General features: G+C 40.6%; 2 protein-coding genes across 2 annotated transcripts in view; one reads left to right on the forward strand and one right to left on the reverse strand.

Annotated features, from left to right (window-relative positions):
- Positions 1 to 3,174: 3,174 nt before the first annotated feature.
- The window catches only part of LOC111646059 (gamma-aminobutyric acid receptor subunit alpha-5-like), a 28,233-nt gene continuing 14,750 nt past the window's right edge, over positions 3,175 to 16,657 (reverse strand). The window contains exons 7-10 of the mRNA XM_023395455.2: positions 15,092 to 15,235; positions 8,604 to 8,756; positions 8,158 to 8,369; positions 3,175 to 7,790 (exon numbers count right to left, since the gene is read on the reverse strand). Of these exons, the coding sequence (XP_023251223.1) occupies positions 7,491 to 7,790; positions 8,158 to 8,369; positions 8,604 to 8,756; positions 15,092 to 15,235 (809 nt within the window). The 3' untranslated portion in view covers positions 3,175 to 7,490. The remainder of the gene's footprint in view (positions 7,791 to 8,157; positions 8,370 to 8,603; positions 8,757 to 15,091; positions 15,236 to 16,657) is intronic.
- Positions 10,405 to 16,657, forward strand: part of LOC111646057 (gamma-aminobutyric acid receptor subunit beta-3-like) — a 56,440-nt gene continuing 50,187 nt past the window's right edge. The window contains exon 1 of the mRNA XM_023395451.2: positions 10,405 to 10,556. Coding sequence (XP_023251219.1) covers positions 10,405 to 10,556 — 152 coding nt within the window. The remainder of the gene's footprint in view (positions 10,557 to 16,657) is intronic.

Here is a 16,657-nt window from a genome sequence, read left to right on the forward strand (position 1 = left end):
GCTGTTAATGATTATTTATCAATAATAATAAGGGGGGATTTTTCACTATTTTCTGACATTTTATTAACAGAACAATAAAATGACTAACTGAGAAATTAAGGTAATGAAAATAATCAGTCATGTCAAAGTCACCAAATACTGTGTGTCAGGTTGTACCTTAAGGAAAATCTTACCTAAAACACTTTCATGTGATGGAATGGTGCAGCCATAAAGAAATGGAGGTGGGGTTTGAATCTTTTTACTTCAGTGTTAACATCATAAAGCTTGAATGGAGATCTGTAACAAGCTGATACAGAGTGTTAGAGGTATGGTACTTTTCTACTGCCTTAAAGCTACTGATGTGGGGTAGGGTAGAGGTGGGAGACACGCAGTGCTGCAGCGCGTCTAGTTTCAGCACCATGGACAGCTCCACTCCAAACCAGTAACGTCCAGCACCACGGACAGCGCCAGGTAAAGCTGAACTCTTATAAACTGAATCGTTTAATTCATGACACAAGTTTTAAACTTATTAATATGACCTAACCCTACCTCCAATGTCTGGCCGAAGCGTCTTGTCATATTCCTTCAGCAGATTGTTCAGTATCAGAGTGGCATCCTCCTGGTGCGACCTGGGAACCAGCATTTGATTGACAGTGGTATCATGGTGATCTTCATCGTCGTCGCCATATTCCAGTGGATCAGAACTGAAGGTGAGGGGGTGTGAGGGTGGGGGGGAGTGAAAAGAAGGAAGGAGGGGGTCGTTAATCATGTTAGCTCCCCTTTTATAAACACAATTATGAAAACTTTGTCGCAGCAGCATTGCCGTGAACGATTGTCAGACCTCATACTGTGTTTGGGCACGGCAGTGTCATTTTTTTTTGTGTGTGTGTGTCAGTGTGAGTGTGTGTTTGCGGAGATGTGCGGGGAAAGCCCTTAGAAAAAACATGCGTTATCAGCCAGACTCATTCACATAAAATGCGCAGTTGCCTCTACATCCTTAACTTTTAAAGCTTTAAAAGAATCGAAAACATCTTCCAGCTGTTGATCATGCGATAAAAATAAAAGGTGCGAATCAGACTCACCGAGCACCTTGAACGAGCAGAAGTATAAAGAGGATGACCACAAACTTGATTGTCATTTTCCCATGCGCGGATCACCTCTGATCACAGGAACTGGTGGATAGAGATCCCGGTGTGTGCTGCTGCCGCTGCCGCGATAAAAGTGCCAGTACAGTAGGTGTGTAACCATCAATCCGAGCTCTGAACTTCCTCATCCGCCCACACACTTTCTTCTGCGTGTCATCTGCGGCCACACAACAGCGGTCTCTCCCCCCTCGATCCTCCCTACTCCTCGCAAAAGGGGGTGGGGGAATGGGGGTGTGGGTGGGATTGGGTAGGGGGGGTTCCTCCGGGACGCACCCGACGATCAATCAATGTGATCAGCCCAGCGGAGGGGAGTCTAATCGACCGGATCCAGCAGCGCCCTCCTCCCTCTCTAACGCCTGTGTGGGCAACAGAGTGGTTGGGGTGACGCTGTCTGCTGCTGGTGCTGCTGCTGGTGGTGCTGGTGGTGGTGGTGAACCTTAGAAGATGAGCATCTTGCGTGACTCATGCATTCACAGGTTACATACAATACCTGGATCACAACTGCATTGCATTATCTAGATGAAAAACATAAGCAAACATTTTTTTTTAATTTTTTTTTTTTTTTTTACTTTCATGCTACGTCATGAGCAACAATTATTTATTTCATTACAATTGCTGCATATTTAAACATCTGCATGTGCTTTTAAATTTATTCCAGTTAATCAAACATCGCTAAACTCAAACTCATAATACTTTATCCACGTTTTCAATTTTTGAGTGCTCTACTTTGCACATCTTAAAGAAAAGTATCAAATATGATCAATAAGTCATAAATAGAACAGTAGGATATCAGTTGAATTGAATGTGTACTTGATTTTTTGTTTATATTTGCTGTTCGTCTGATGATGATCGCCACTGGAAGTCATATTCAGGCGGTACACACCCCGTTTACGTACCACAGAGTCACAGCGAGCTCTGCCCGACACTCGAAATAAGTAATTTCTGTATAGGCGCACAACTCAGTGGGGCAGCCCAGTGCTCAGCCCACAGACCTGTGAGGCGTCTGAATCCACACAGCGACACACTGCGTGCAGGTCGAGAGGCTTCACTGCCCCCTGGTGGCCGAAGATGCAGCAGAGGACAAACGCAGCAATGTTAGATTGTCATGGCAGTGCTGGACAATCTTGACCAGCACTGACCTAAACTAAACAAACTACAAAAAAAAAAACATGCAGATGTCATTTATGACACTGTTAGTTATATTACTGATATACAGTGATGGAAAAAATGGTAAAAAAATACTTTATTATAAGCATTAAAACCCCCACAATACAAATTTACATTCACCTTTTTGACTATTCTCAAATTTCTGTATTTTTATGTGAAGTATATTTGATAATTTCACCCCTTTGGCCTTCAAATTATTATGTTAATGAGACAATCTGAGAAGTTTTAAGGGGGAAATGTCTCTTTGGAGGAACTACTAACAGCTCATAGGCATCTGAAATGTGACAAGGAGCCACAACTAGCTTTTTGTAAGATGTCAGAAGTTGAAAAGCTTAGGAACCCCTGGTTTCATGTCTTGTCATATTAATAGGATTTTTATGTACAATCTTAACTATAGTAAGTATAGCTGTGGAATAAATGTAGTGGAGTAATAACTACTGTCATAAAACTGATGACTTACCTTTTGAAAAAAAAAAAAGGTGAAATTATAAGCTCCCTCTCTTATGAATAATTAGATGTCTCATGCTCAATAAAATCCACAAAGTGAACATACTGTCATCTTAGCAACCCGGCATCTTGCTCATCAAATCATGGTGAACTCAATAACGGCTTTAGATAATTTCAGTCTAAATGACATGGAAAATAAAGATTGGCAGCCTGTAACTGAAGTTCATTTATTACATTCATCTTTTCTGGGCAAAGTAATGACAGTGCTGCATTCGCAAAAGCAAAAGTAGGTAGAAAAAGAGACAAGCGAGAAGTAGCTCCTACATTCAATCTATGTATTGAGCTATTTTTCTATTAATGTCAATTGGGAATCATATCGATACAATTAGAAGCTATAATCCTGATTTATGTTTCAAAATAATTCCTGAAAACTGTCTTCGTTCAACCTTTTATTTGATTAATTTAAGTATAATACATAAAACAAATACAGTACATAAAACAAAGAATGAATAACACAAATACTTTGTCAAGCCCAGCTATAGCTACAATGGCTTTGCTGCATTTTTGCAAAATGTAAGCAAAGGTTTCAGTTTAATGTTTCCTCCAAAACAAAATTTAAAAAGCACTTTATTGATGCTAAGAAACAATAAAGATCTCATGCATGTGTAATGGCTGCCTAAAGCCCTCCTGGGAAAGACAACTGTTGCTATCACAGCCCTGCAGTAAGCTGACTGCTGCATGTGTATTACGTTCCCTAGTTGAGAGACCCAAGTTCAAAACTTCAGTCTGCTTCACTGCCCAAGAGCTAGCTGTGGATAAAGTACATATAATGAATCCTAAATTTGTCCCTAACACTCAGCAGCCACATCTGTCCAGACACTACACAGAGAAAAACAAGCATTTGTCATCGGCTGGGCCAGTCGGGGCTTAAATTGGAGTTTGCTGTAAGGGGCCCCCCTGAACGGGTGAAAGCAACTTAAGCGGAACTAAATCCCTTTTCTAACAGATGTATGGCAGATGAGTCTGTCACAGTGGCTGAAGGAAGGAGGGAGGGGTGGGCAATCGTTTCTTGGCTGGCAATAGAGAAGGGAGGGATGTTAGATGGGTGGGTGGATGGATGGATGGATGAATGAATGGGGGCACTCATTTTTTTTTGGATGGCAAGACAGATGTATGTATAGAGAGGATGGGTTGCACAATAGAGATCTTCTGACATGCGATGAAATGATGGTTGTGATCTTAGCATATTAGCAGCCTTCTCTTGTCTGTGGCTGGAAAATGTTTGGTACACACTAGTGAAAACTTTAACTCCGTTTTATTTTCCCTTTCTATCTCCACTAAGGCTTTTATAAGGCTATATGTTTTCTTTTGAACCATTTAAGAATAAAACAGATTTATAAAACTAGTTAGTTTGGGGTAACAGAGTTACAGTGCTCCATTAAAAGAGATGGGAATGTTACAGGAAATACAGTACCCCTACATCTTTACATTTTTTAGACATTTCCAGACATAATATGTTTCTTCTTCGTGGTGTTGGTTATTGTCTGCTAGCGCTGAACTGGCCACTGCAATTAATCCTTGTGTAACTCTTTCTAACATTGTCATGTTTAATTAGCTTTGCAAAGTATTGAACAAGTCAAATGTGATTATAATTTATCCTCAGGGGAACATGAATGTTTGTGCCAAATTTCATGGCAATCCATCCAGTAGTTGTTGAGATATTTCAGTAGTGGACTGACTGACTGACAAACAGACATTGCCTTTCCTAGATAAAATAATGGAGGCTACATACACTTACATTATTAGGGACCAAAATACTTATTACAGTTTCATTTCCTTTGGTAGCATAACTCAGAATAAGGCTTAGTCAGCTCAAATAAAGCAGCACTGGAGCAGTTCAGCTCTGACACAACAAACAAATGATCCCAAACTTTGTGAGAGGACTCTGCAGGCATAATCAGAAACAAAAGGAAATCATCACTCTTACTTGACAATGTGTATAAGCAGCAGAGTCGGAAACAAACAGATACAGAGGTTAGAAAGGTATGTCTGGTCTGTTCAGCTGCACCGGGCTGCCAGACAGACGTATGGATCGCCTCTCGACGGCATTTCATTGGACTTCCTTTTACACTGATGCTGTGCTTCTAACAAGCACCGAAACATACAGTAGTCTTAGCTTTGCTCATAGACACCAACCAAGCATTTGACAGAGAGCAACACCTTAGATTTACATAAATGGCAGATTCAACATCAACCCAACCCAGCACAAAAATCCCACAGTATATTATGGCACAAAAATTCTAAATAAAATCGCTTGGGAAAGAATTCAAACTCATACTTTAAAGATCCCTATTTCGCAAAGCAGGTGCAGTAGCAGCTGATGTCGTCTTTATTTACATGGTTTTTCACCAAGCCATTCAGCGCCAAAAAGTTATGAGGGACACTGCTCCCAGCAGCAGGTGACTGAGTGAACTACACTGTTTCAAATCCATGTGATTAAAGACGTAGTGACTCAGAGGCAACTCTTCTGCTGGAAGCATGGGTCCTTTTGTTCCTGAGTATGTCTCACCATAGTCCAACAAGTCACACGTGCTGTTCTATGGTGGGCTCGAGCCATAATGCCATAACGTGTGCTCATTGCTTCCAGTTTAATTAAGTCAATGTAGAAATAAGTACATAAAAATCTGATTCAATTCAAACATCAAAAGCCGAGTTTGGTTAGATGTAAGCTCTTCTACAAGCAACAAGACGAAAAGAATCTCACACACGTACACAAAAACATTAAGAAAAGAGACAAAAACATACTCTTAATAAATTGAAAGTCAACGTTAGACTTTGGCTTTTTTTTTTTTTTTTTTTTCTTCTAAGGGCTTAAAACGCAAATGTCAGAATTTCAATATCGTCTTTTTTGCATCAAAACAAATACTTAAGTTGAAAATAAAAAGTCTATTTACATGATTCTGAAACTCAGCTTAATTTCCCCAAATCTTTTCAAATCAAAGGCCTGGTCACACTAACGTTTAAAATGTCAACACATTCCAATGAAAGTGGATTCACTTGCGTAGGCAAGGTAAATATGTGCAATTTTTTTTTGTTTCATGTTAAATTTTGGTGAACTTTACCCCACAAATTTACACTAAGCCATCTTGACAGTGCTAACCTTTCAAGGATCGGGGAGGCAGAGATTCTGAAATGGAAGAAGCTCGCATAAACAGTACGAACTCATTAACGACTGACCTAAAAAGCTAGCTAGCTACTAGCTCTCCCTCTTCATTTACCCATGTGTAGCAGCTTCGAGAACCAAATATTTAGCAGAGCCGTGGATTAAATGCACTGTGCCACTTCCTGGTGTGACCAGGGCTTTTCTTGTGTTCACTCTCTTGGGGAATTTTTGTCTGTGTTTCTGATTTTCTGATACTGGAGGTTTTTTGTGTTGTTGCTCTCTGTTGAATTTCAGTTTGATCTGCGCAAAGTTTGTCTTTGTGAAACTGGAGCTGTTAGTCTTGCCCAATGACACATTAGCAGCATAGATGCTTTCCTAAATAGTGGCTTGAAACCCAGTCGTCTCACTAAATGACAGTTTCCAAACTCTCAGCTGATTTGTATGTGGCACACTCAGGCACTGGTCTCTCAACTGTGAATATTAGTTTCCTAGCTGAGTGACCCAGACTCAAAATTCAGGTATAGTACATATATCCAATCCCAAATTTGTCTGAGTCCACCATCCACAGCTGTCCAGTCACGCACTGTAAGTGGGCCACAGACAGTTTTCGAATATTCTTGTTAGCGTGCTTCCCTTAATGACAACTTTTAAATATTTTATGAATGAAGAAGAGCCTCTTCATTAAGAAATTCAGAAACCCCAGCAATGATAATCTTCCAAATACATCTCATTTTTTTCACCTTCAGGTAGCATTTTAGATTTGGGAAACCAGGCCTGCAGCAGTAGGCTTTGAATCTTCAAGTAAAGATGTACAAAGAGACACACAAGCACTCACTGCAATAGGACAAAAAAAATCGCAAAGGTTTTTAAAAAAAAAGAAAAAAGAAAAAAGAGACGTAAAACTAAATTATTAATGCACTTGCAGCATTAATCTCGAGAGACGTTTCTTCCACACAGAGTAGAATTAGATACATTTTTTTAAATCCATTTTTCAAATTCAAATGCATGTTGTATTGCAGTTTTTTTTTTTTTCATAGTATAAGCTCAGTGCATTTCAAGCCTCCATTATAAGAATATGAAGTGTTTAAATTTGCTCAAAACGTCTACATTAGTTCAAGTTAAAACCCTTCCTCGAGTAGCAGCGATGAAGTGTGCTCTCGTACTTTAAACAGTGATTGACATACTTGGTCAGTATTCAAGACAAAGAGGAGTCCATGGTTTGAGGAGAGCATCATGCAAACTGCAGAAGGATAGATGAGAAAGAAGCAAAGCACCCACTCTCTCGTCGACAGAGTTTTAAAAGCAGTTCCTTTGTGATCAAGCGTTTTGTTAGGCCATGAAGAACAGGAAAGGGATTCTGTTGTAGCCTTCCATCCATTCAAAGTGCTTGAATTAGATAGTTAAGTATAGTTTGTTTTTGTTCTTCAAGCGCAGATATTTGTTTTTAATATTTTTTTGTCTAGGGCAGAGACCTTACAACAACCCCTTTCCTTTTAGTCCACCCACTCTCCAATTAGGCTTAAACTTCCTCCCTTACACAAACTCTCTGTCTCCGAAAAGAAAAAAGAAAAAAAAAGAAAGAAGAGAGATTACGTTGAGGTGACAACTCCTTTCACCACCGGTTCTCTGTTAAGGTACGTGGCCCAGTAGACGAGGTTGAAGGTTCCAAAGAGGACGGGGAACACTATCCGCGACATCTTGTCGATCTTGCTGACGCTGTTGTAGGTCTTCTTGGGATCCACCATCTTGGTCTCAGCGGTTCGGAGCTGCACCGACGTCGTGTTGGAGATGGTGGAGATGGACACGTCCTTGGTGAGGTTGGGAGTGTAGTTGACGCCCGCCGAGCAGACGTTGTTGGGTTTTTTCGACAGCACCATAGGGTCTCGTTTCTACAGTGGGACAGATTACATTGAGCGGTGAATTAGTCTTAAGCCCTCTACAGATGCCGCTTGCACCAGTGTTGCTCCCAGTATTTCTGCCCTGAGATAATCAATGTGTTTCATTCTGTCTGGAAGGATTAATGATTTTACAGCAGTAAAACATTTCTGTGGACTGATGGGTAATTGAATTTCCCCCACCATGATTCCCACTGGTGGTCTGGCAGTTTGAGATTTTATTTATGATGATTTCAATATGCAGGTATATGTTTAAGAGCAGCTGCTAACAGACAGATTTTGTGGGCATCTCTGGTTATACTAAAGCAAGAAACATGTATGATAATCGAGTATTTGAAGGTGTTTTGTGCTGTAGCTGTACCTTAGGGTGCTGTGCTTCCAGAGCCTTCTTGCCATCCCAGGCCCAGCTCCTCTTGGTGAAGTAGTTCACTGTGGCGAACTCGATGAGGGCAGAAAAGACGAACGCATAGCAGACGGCAATGAACCAGTCCATGGCTGTAGCGTAGGCCACTTTAGGGAGTGAGTTCCTGGCGCTGATGCTGAGGGTGGTCATAGTCAGCACCGTGGTCACCCCTGGGTGCAAACAAAGGCCGTGGCAAGTTTAAATAGAGTTTTTTTACAAGCTGCCTGCAAACAAGCAACAGTCTCCCCTCACTCTGCGCTATAATAACTCTTAACTGCCAGCTACTGCAGTGCTGCTGCTCAGTGGACAACTGTTATTATTCTCCCTGGTGTGAATGAGCATGAACAGGAATATTACACAGACAAATAAAAAGTAGAAATAAGTAAATAAGCAGCTTCACTCACCAAAGACAGTCCTTGCAGGAACTGATTCTCTGTTTAGCCAAAATGACACCTGAGACAGGATTACAGTCATGAAACAGGGCATATATGTCTGGATGACAAAATATCCAATCTTCCTCTTCAGGTAGAAGTGGGCCATCATCACTGTATACTGTCCTGAGGGGAGACAAGGAAATAAAAAGGATATGAAGTTAGACAGGGCCAATACACAAGGCGAGTGGTTAGATGTCTCCTAATGATAGAGATATCTGCTTTAAGCTGAACCACACCGGGTTAATACTGTCTGGACAAAGAGTGATTATTAATGTGTGATTTGAAGGCACAAAGGATATTTGTTTTACCACATAGAACAACACAAACATTACAGCCTTACTTTTTATGACCAAAAACTAAAATGGTCTAAAATCGTTCAATAAAATTTGCTCAATCACTGAATGAAACAGGCACAAAAGTGGCCATAAACTCTTCTCACGCAGCTAATGTACCTCTCTTCATTTCTGCTATTTCAGTAATGAAATAATCAGAGATGTTGGAAACTGCAGAATTGAAAGCAGCGGAGGTGGAACAGTTAAAAAATGAAGCTGGGATAAAGAGAGCATTTCATATTCAGTTGAACATGACGACGAACTCCATTATTAAACTGAAAAATGAGCGCAAAGCTGTATTAATTATTTCGAGAATATGACAATAGATTATTATGCAGTTAATGTCTGCTATTCAACAATGCAGCGATGGCAGTTGGAGGTAAATCCAGAGACAGGCAAAGTGTAGGGACAGAGAGATAGAAAGAGAGGGGACACAATATTCAGTTAAACAAGCGAAGATTGCATTTGAGGCTTTAAAAAATCCCCTCGCCAGCAGCAGTGTGCGACTGCAGGCGCTGGTAAACTATGAAAAATCCAATGACTATATTCCACACACTAGAGCACATGTACACAAGCTCTCTCTTCTCTCTCTCTCCCTCACACATACACACACACACACACACACACACACACACACACACACACACACACACACACACACACACATACACACAGAGTAATACACAAGGCTTTCTCCAGGCAAAATCGGATTTTTGAACCTCCCTAATCCCTGGTTACAATCTGCATCCTGCCATCAGTGAGAGAAAGAGAGGGAGTAAAGCGAGGGGAGGAGAGGGGGGGGGGTGAGGCTTCCTGTCCTGGGATCCTCGCAGAGCTCTAAGCCACGCCTACTCCGCCCTGCCAATCCAAGCACCGACACGCACACATACGCACACATACACACATGAAGCATGATCTCTAACTGCTCACGGCCACCACATACACAAATACTTCAGCACACACTCTAAGCCACAGACAGGGACACTCCCGCCACTGCTGCAACTCACTGGTGGGATGGAGGGGGGGTGACCGTGTGGACATTTTCTATCACTTCCTTTTTATGTTGTTTTTCTGTTCTTTGGCAGCTGTTTGTGGAATAATGATCACAGATTCTTGATGGGACTGGCTGGCGTACGAAGGGAAGAAGGAAATGCATCAACTGACGGCAGCCTGAAAGTGAGGTGAACCACTTCTTCTGCTGAGGGCAACCACTACATACAAGACCTATCAACGTCAGCCACTGCCATGCCTCAATCAGGAGATCCCCAACAGCATTAGTTCTCACTGCGCCCCCATCACCTGGGCCCTCTGACGCCCTCATGACTCCAGGCCGTCTGGCTCACAGCTACCCCGTCGACTTCTACTGCTGTCGGAAACATCCGGACACATCCAGGCGCTGCCGACCTGGGACACCCCAGGGTCACCTTTGCCCTTGATGCATGGATCCCGACAGGACTGGGGGCAGAGGAATAAGGAGGAACATGTTCCCCTGGTGGATCTTACTGCTTTTCTCCCAAGGATTTGTATTTCGCAACGTCCAAGGGGAACTTCCGTTTATGTCAGAGAACAATGCTGCCATGCTGGTCAACTGGTGAGTAGGAAAAATATTTTTTTGCCTTTGTCTGTCTCAATTATTGGCATGAAGTTTAAGTCCAAATGACTGATTAAGGTGTTTCTGATGATTTGCAAAGATGACAGAAAAGCAACAGTCCAAAGCATACCATTCTATACTCGTCCTATAAGTCCCTACAAACAGTAGCTATCACTGTTGCTATAAAACGTCTTACCTACTTTTAGAGACAGACAGCGGTATCTTTCCAAAAATATCTCCCTGAGACAGGAGTCATGTCCTTAAAGATGTCGTGTCCTTAAAAGAAAAACTTGGAGACTAATCTCCTCCTTCATGTTCTATAATGGGAGTGTTGTCAAAGATTATATGTGCTAATTAAAGCCTCTCAGTATTTCGGGCCATGGACCTCTGTACAATAGGTTTCAGGATTTGATCCATCCAATAGTTCAGCCCCAAAGGATGTCCACTGTTTTTGTTGAGGCCCTTCATCCAGAGCAAGGAGACGAGTTGTTACTGCTGCGGGTAACAACACAAGAAAGGCCAGACAATCATTAATTGACTGATGTTTTGAATCTCAGGTTTACAAGTGCTTCATTACTTTGTCTAGACTCAATAGAACAGCAGGCGACTGTCAGACTTCTTTTAATCAAGCAGAGAAGCAGCAGTTAACTCCAGGTGACAGTGCACTTCTGTCTCGCCTTTTATCAGAGCAATGATAAATCTCTGGCCTTCACTCCAAATGCACCAATTTTGGTTGCATTTATTGTCCTTAATATAAAATGTTTTTTTATTTTTGGAAAGCCCATCCATGGTCAACTTCTAGGTGAATGAGAGAGCTACAGGCAGACAGTCATGTTGCAGGGACATGCAACCACAACAGCTATCAGAAGGTGTTGCTTAAGTTGTAAAAAACTGCTTCAGGTTGTGATTTATCCATAGGTGCGAAAAGACAAAGGTGGAATCTGTTTTCACATCCATGATTAAACCTCCTGTAAAATTTAAAGCATGTTAATGTGTCACACTGCTAAATGCCGCTCTGGCACATCTGAAAGTGTCATATTTGCTGTGTGAAAGTTATCAGCAAGAGAGTCAAAGACATACAAAATATAAATTAACCTACTGGACTGGATGTGACCCCATGAGCCCAAACTCATCAGCAATCTCCACCACTGATTTGGATGGTTTCCAGACAGAAGCTTTGAGCTGCATGAATGATGAATTACTGCCTTTAGTCCTTCGGCTAAATGGAATTCTCAGATAATGTTCAGCATTTTGTTGTGATAAGTCAGAACACCAGATGGCGGTTTGATAAGTTAGGACAAACAAGGTGATGTCAAGTAAACTGTCAGACAGAAATACGGAGTAACTGACCTTGGAAGTTGATTAAACGTTGAAACAAATCCCAGTAAATGACTTATTTCTGTACAGAAATATGAAACGGTTTTCAAGAGAGGATAAAATATTTTATATGTCTGGTCTTTGCCTGACCACCCATACGAGAAGGAAGTAATAGTTGGCGTCATTAAATGTAGAAGGAACCAGAAATAGTAGAATGATGCGGTTACTTGCTGATACTGGACAAGAGAAACATAAAAAGATGCCAAAGAAATGAATAGAAAACAGCACAGCTTAAAAGGCACCCTGTGCAGTTTTGGTCACTACTAGCGCTATGAAGCAATGTTTTTATGAGCAAGTCCCCATTTTGTTTTTATTGTGCACCTGCCACCAGCTTCACTGGTCAGCTAGTCTGTTAACAAACAGTTGGTGACGGTAATATGCATAGTCTTAATGAATTTCATGCAAAACTACTTGATTCAAGAATTGCATTTTATAGTTTTTATTTGAAGAAAGGCTGCAAAAAACTCTGACTTAATTCAACATTTTTGTCACTTTCTTCATCTTTAAATAAGTTTTCATTTACAGTTCACAGAGTAGCTTTAGATTTTTCCGCTGGGATTGTGGGTTGGATATTCCCTGTCCCTAGTATTGTTAATTTTATTCCTAGTTACCAGAGACTGCAGCAGACAATAGTTAAAATATGATACAGTATGTCAAGATTGAAGTAGACTTTTAGCCAGCCTTTTATCAACCGGTCAACTAAGAAGCAAACTGGTCAACAAACTGCCTGATCAACCATCCAGCAAGTGAACCTGCAGTTCAGCTGAGCAGCCATATAGTCCCTCAACCAACAAACCCATTTAACCCTCCTCTTAAACCACTGAGTCAGCCAGCAAAGGGAAGGTTTGTGTTGTGCTGCGTGAATAGAAAAGAGGGGAAATCCACACTTTTAATAATGATTCTACTAGAAACTGGAGGGAAGTGTAATACAGTTTCCGCTTTACATAAGAGTATTAAGCAGATGCCTTTCAACGCCCCCGCCCCCACCACCCCCACGTGTCAGAGCGAGGCTGTCCAATTCCAACAGACAAACAGATGCACACACATTTCTTCGTCTATCTTTGTGAGGACCTAAATTAAAATTTAAGCAAAACGCCATAATGTTAAACTCTTGTTTTTTAATTAGGATCCTATCTTATCATATAAAATGAAGCCTCATCCTTATTTAATGTCCCACATTAATAACAGCTTTAAAGTAAACTCACAGCCCAGAAATAACCCTGAACTAACCAGGTCATTGTTTGCACCATAAAAGAGTCTGCACTTTGCCATCATTGTGAGGATAGGTGTACTCACAGAGATAAATGTACAAGAGCACACACACACACACACACACACACACACACACACACACACACACACACATATACTCAGCGACAGCCAACCAACCAATCCCTCACTGATCTGTGATGTCATCTTCTTATGCAAAAGCTGATGGGTGGTTGGATGGGGGGATTAACCCTAGGTCTCAGGTCTCTCTCTAGCTCTATGTGTATGTGTGTGTGTCTGCGCATGGGCTCATGCAGGGATAAGTGTTGTTTGACAGGGCTGTCCAGGCCTGTAGACAGCTGGTTGTGTGAGGGATAGGCTACTCTCCTCCACTAGCCTCCACTCATTGACTCTGATCTCCTGATAATGTTTCCCACATTTACTCTGTGCCTTGCACGCCCATCTCTCCTCACAGCGTTTATCTTTTCTAATCTAGAATTAGTTACATCACATTATTTGGTATTACACTTATCATGCATCAAATAAAGTATGAAATTACTCATGGAAAAGGTATACAGGAAAAGTGAAGAATAAGTTTGGTGGTAGAAAAGGCTTCTTTAGTTAATAAAAAAAAAGATAGGTTGTGCAACAGCTGAGTCAGCCTCTTCCAAATAAACAACAATCTGTTGTGACTCCATCTTTGCCTGATAAAGCCGTCACTTGCTGCGATCTGAAAATGTTGTCAGTGAGATGACTGAGAGATGATACATGAAAAGTGATCTGACGAGTGAGTCAGTGAAGTAGATGTTTTAAAATGCAGTGTGATCCTAGTACTCTAGAATTATTGTTAACGTTTTACATTATATAATGTGAATTATATTATATTTAAAAAAGATTAAAAGGTAAGGCATTGTTCTATATATTTTCTGATGTCAACAAAATCCCTTAAAAGGTCAAAACTAATAATGCTTGCAGTTTCTCATTACTTTTCTACTTCTCTACCTTGTCTGTGGGACAAGCGCATTAGTTCCTAAAGATGCAAAAGCAGCTTTAAAACATAAAAAGAGATTCTCAAAACAGGCCACAAATGTACAGTTTCATCTTTAAAAAAGGCTTAGTCATTTCCTAAATCAGCTGTGTGCTATAGTTTTTAGCACGTGTCACTCAGACGGACGACTACAGTGCATTTGTTAGGAATTATTTTCAGCTGTGGATTAATTTGCACCAATGAGTACTTCCAGCACTAAGTTTTTTGAATGAGGGAGAGACTCAAAATAAACTACAGAGGCTGACTGCACCTGACCAGCTAAATTCAAACTTAGCACAATCATAACTTAGCTTAAGTTAATTGTTGGTGTTAACAATAACATAAATATACAGTAGCATATGGCCCGCCTCAAGTCAAATTATCTCACTGCATAGGGAGATGTTCCACATGTTTTTTTCCCTATGATTTCAAAATAAAATAACTTAATAATGGATGATGTAAGGGCATTTTGTTGACCAAAACACTATTAGCTCGCTGAAAGCTAATAATGTTTGGATCAGAAAATACTGGCGTAGTTTAGTCTTTCACACAAGTATAATTTGATACAACCCAAGTTATCCTATTTTACTCTACTGTGTATGCTGCTCCAGTTTATTTTATACAGTAGCTGTGTGTTGGAATTCTGATTCTTTCACACGCACATTACCTATTCTTTATTTTTCTTGCATCACTTGTGCTTTTTGAAATTATCAAAAGATTTTTGTGCTTTGGGATTAAGTTGAACTCCTGGTACTTCTATTTTTGCTATTGTTTCATTAATCCTCCAACTCTTTCTGTACTACTACTACTACTACTATCACAATGTCTACATTACTATTAGGACTATTTCAATTCCATTATTACAGTAGGATTTGGTATGTTCTTTACCTGTGTATAAAGATACACTCATAAACCTGCATACCTCTGCTTGTGTGTATGTCCTCTGTGCCAGCGGTTTGCCCAATAAGATGGTACTGGTTGAGTCTGGAGCCGTCCTCTGCCACCACCACTGACTTTGCAGCTCCCTGAGTCCAAGTATAGACCACCTCTGACACTGGATAGGCATCTGAGAGAGAGAGAGGGACAGAGAAGGATTAGTTGAAATTGATTTGGGAATTTAGCATGTTCATTTCTAATATAATGCATATTATACAACAGGTAGTTCCGACCAAGTAATTTGATTGGATGAGGGTCATTCCATGAGTGCTGATATAGACTATAACAGCACTGGCACTTTTAACTACATGTATCAATCCGCTTTACTGGTGTCACATTAACTGTCGTTATCTCTCTTAGATTGCAACAAAATTTGCAAAGATGAAAATATTTCCAGAAATAACATTTGAATTAAATGATGTGTGGTCGTCAGAAGAGGATAAAGGAAAGAAGTCTGGATACTTCAGCACACACCTGAGATAATTAGCAGACAAAGTAGCAAGCTAGTGTGCACTGTGCAGGTCAGGAAAATGTTTGTGTTGCTTAGCAACAGTCCAGTATCAGTCCGGTTGCAGAACTATTTGTGTTGGTGTAGCCAAATAAATTATGAAATAAACAAACAAATCATAATCAGTTGTTGCTTATTTAATTAATATGGCGCTTGTAAAACTGTTAAAAGCAATATCACTCGGCCTGCGGCCTCTTACCTATGACCAAATCACAGCCGTGCTGATATTCAGTACAACATCACAACCTCGAGTGTGATATTGCTTAATTAACATATTACGGGTAGCTTCAGCCCCGTCATCAATCATATTACGTGTAGCTACCCATTTGCTGGTGTGTGTATTTGAGTGAGTGCTGATGCACAGTCTTTCTAGCACTTTTTGATTAGACCGCAGGCTTAGGGCCAAAAACAGATTTTTACTTGCAGGCCTGTGTATGTGTGTGGAGAGGGTGGGGCGGATATTTGAGTGTATTTTTGTTTAAACCACACTTCTGGGTCAGAGGTGAGCTCCACAGTCAGCAGGAGACTGAGTCAGATTAACCATAATGTGTTGCATCACACTTGTGATGAAAATCTGAGCACAAACTCTGAGGCCTCTCCTACTATTTCATTTATTCATGTTGAATTGTGCACAAAGACTAGACACCGATCCATCGTCAGCTCTGTTAGGGCTGAAATATGAAAAGATGAAAACGATTATGAATCTTTTACATCTTGATTGCCATGTGCACTATTTATTAGAAGAGATGATCATTTCTGTAATTTATTCACTGTTGATTATGATGTTTGTCACATGCATTTTGACATATTTTCAAGTAGAATTGGCACAACCTTTTAAAGATAAGAACAAGGAGGAAGCAGGCACTGGAAAGCTATTTGTGATCATGTCAACTTATATTAGATTTGGAAAAATACTGATCAAGATCTTAAAAATATATCAGAATTCGAAAAACAGACAGGCTGCAGGGGAAAATTGGAAAAGAAATTAACTGCTGAGAGGAAAAAGAGAGGAGGGCTGCATCAACCCACTTAGGGTAGATGTTC

The sequence above is a fragment of the Seriola lalandi genome, unplaced genomic scaffold, assembly GCF_002814215.2.
Source record: "Seriola lalandi dorsalis isolate HSWRI2012SDOR001 ecotype SW California unplaced genomic scaffold, Sedor1 jcf7180002054962, whole genome shotgun sequence".
Lineage (NCBI taxonomy): Eukaryota > Metazoa > Chordata > Actinopteri > Carangiformes > Carangidae > Seriola > Seriola lalandi.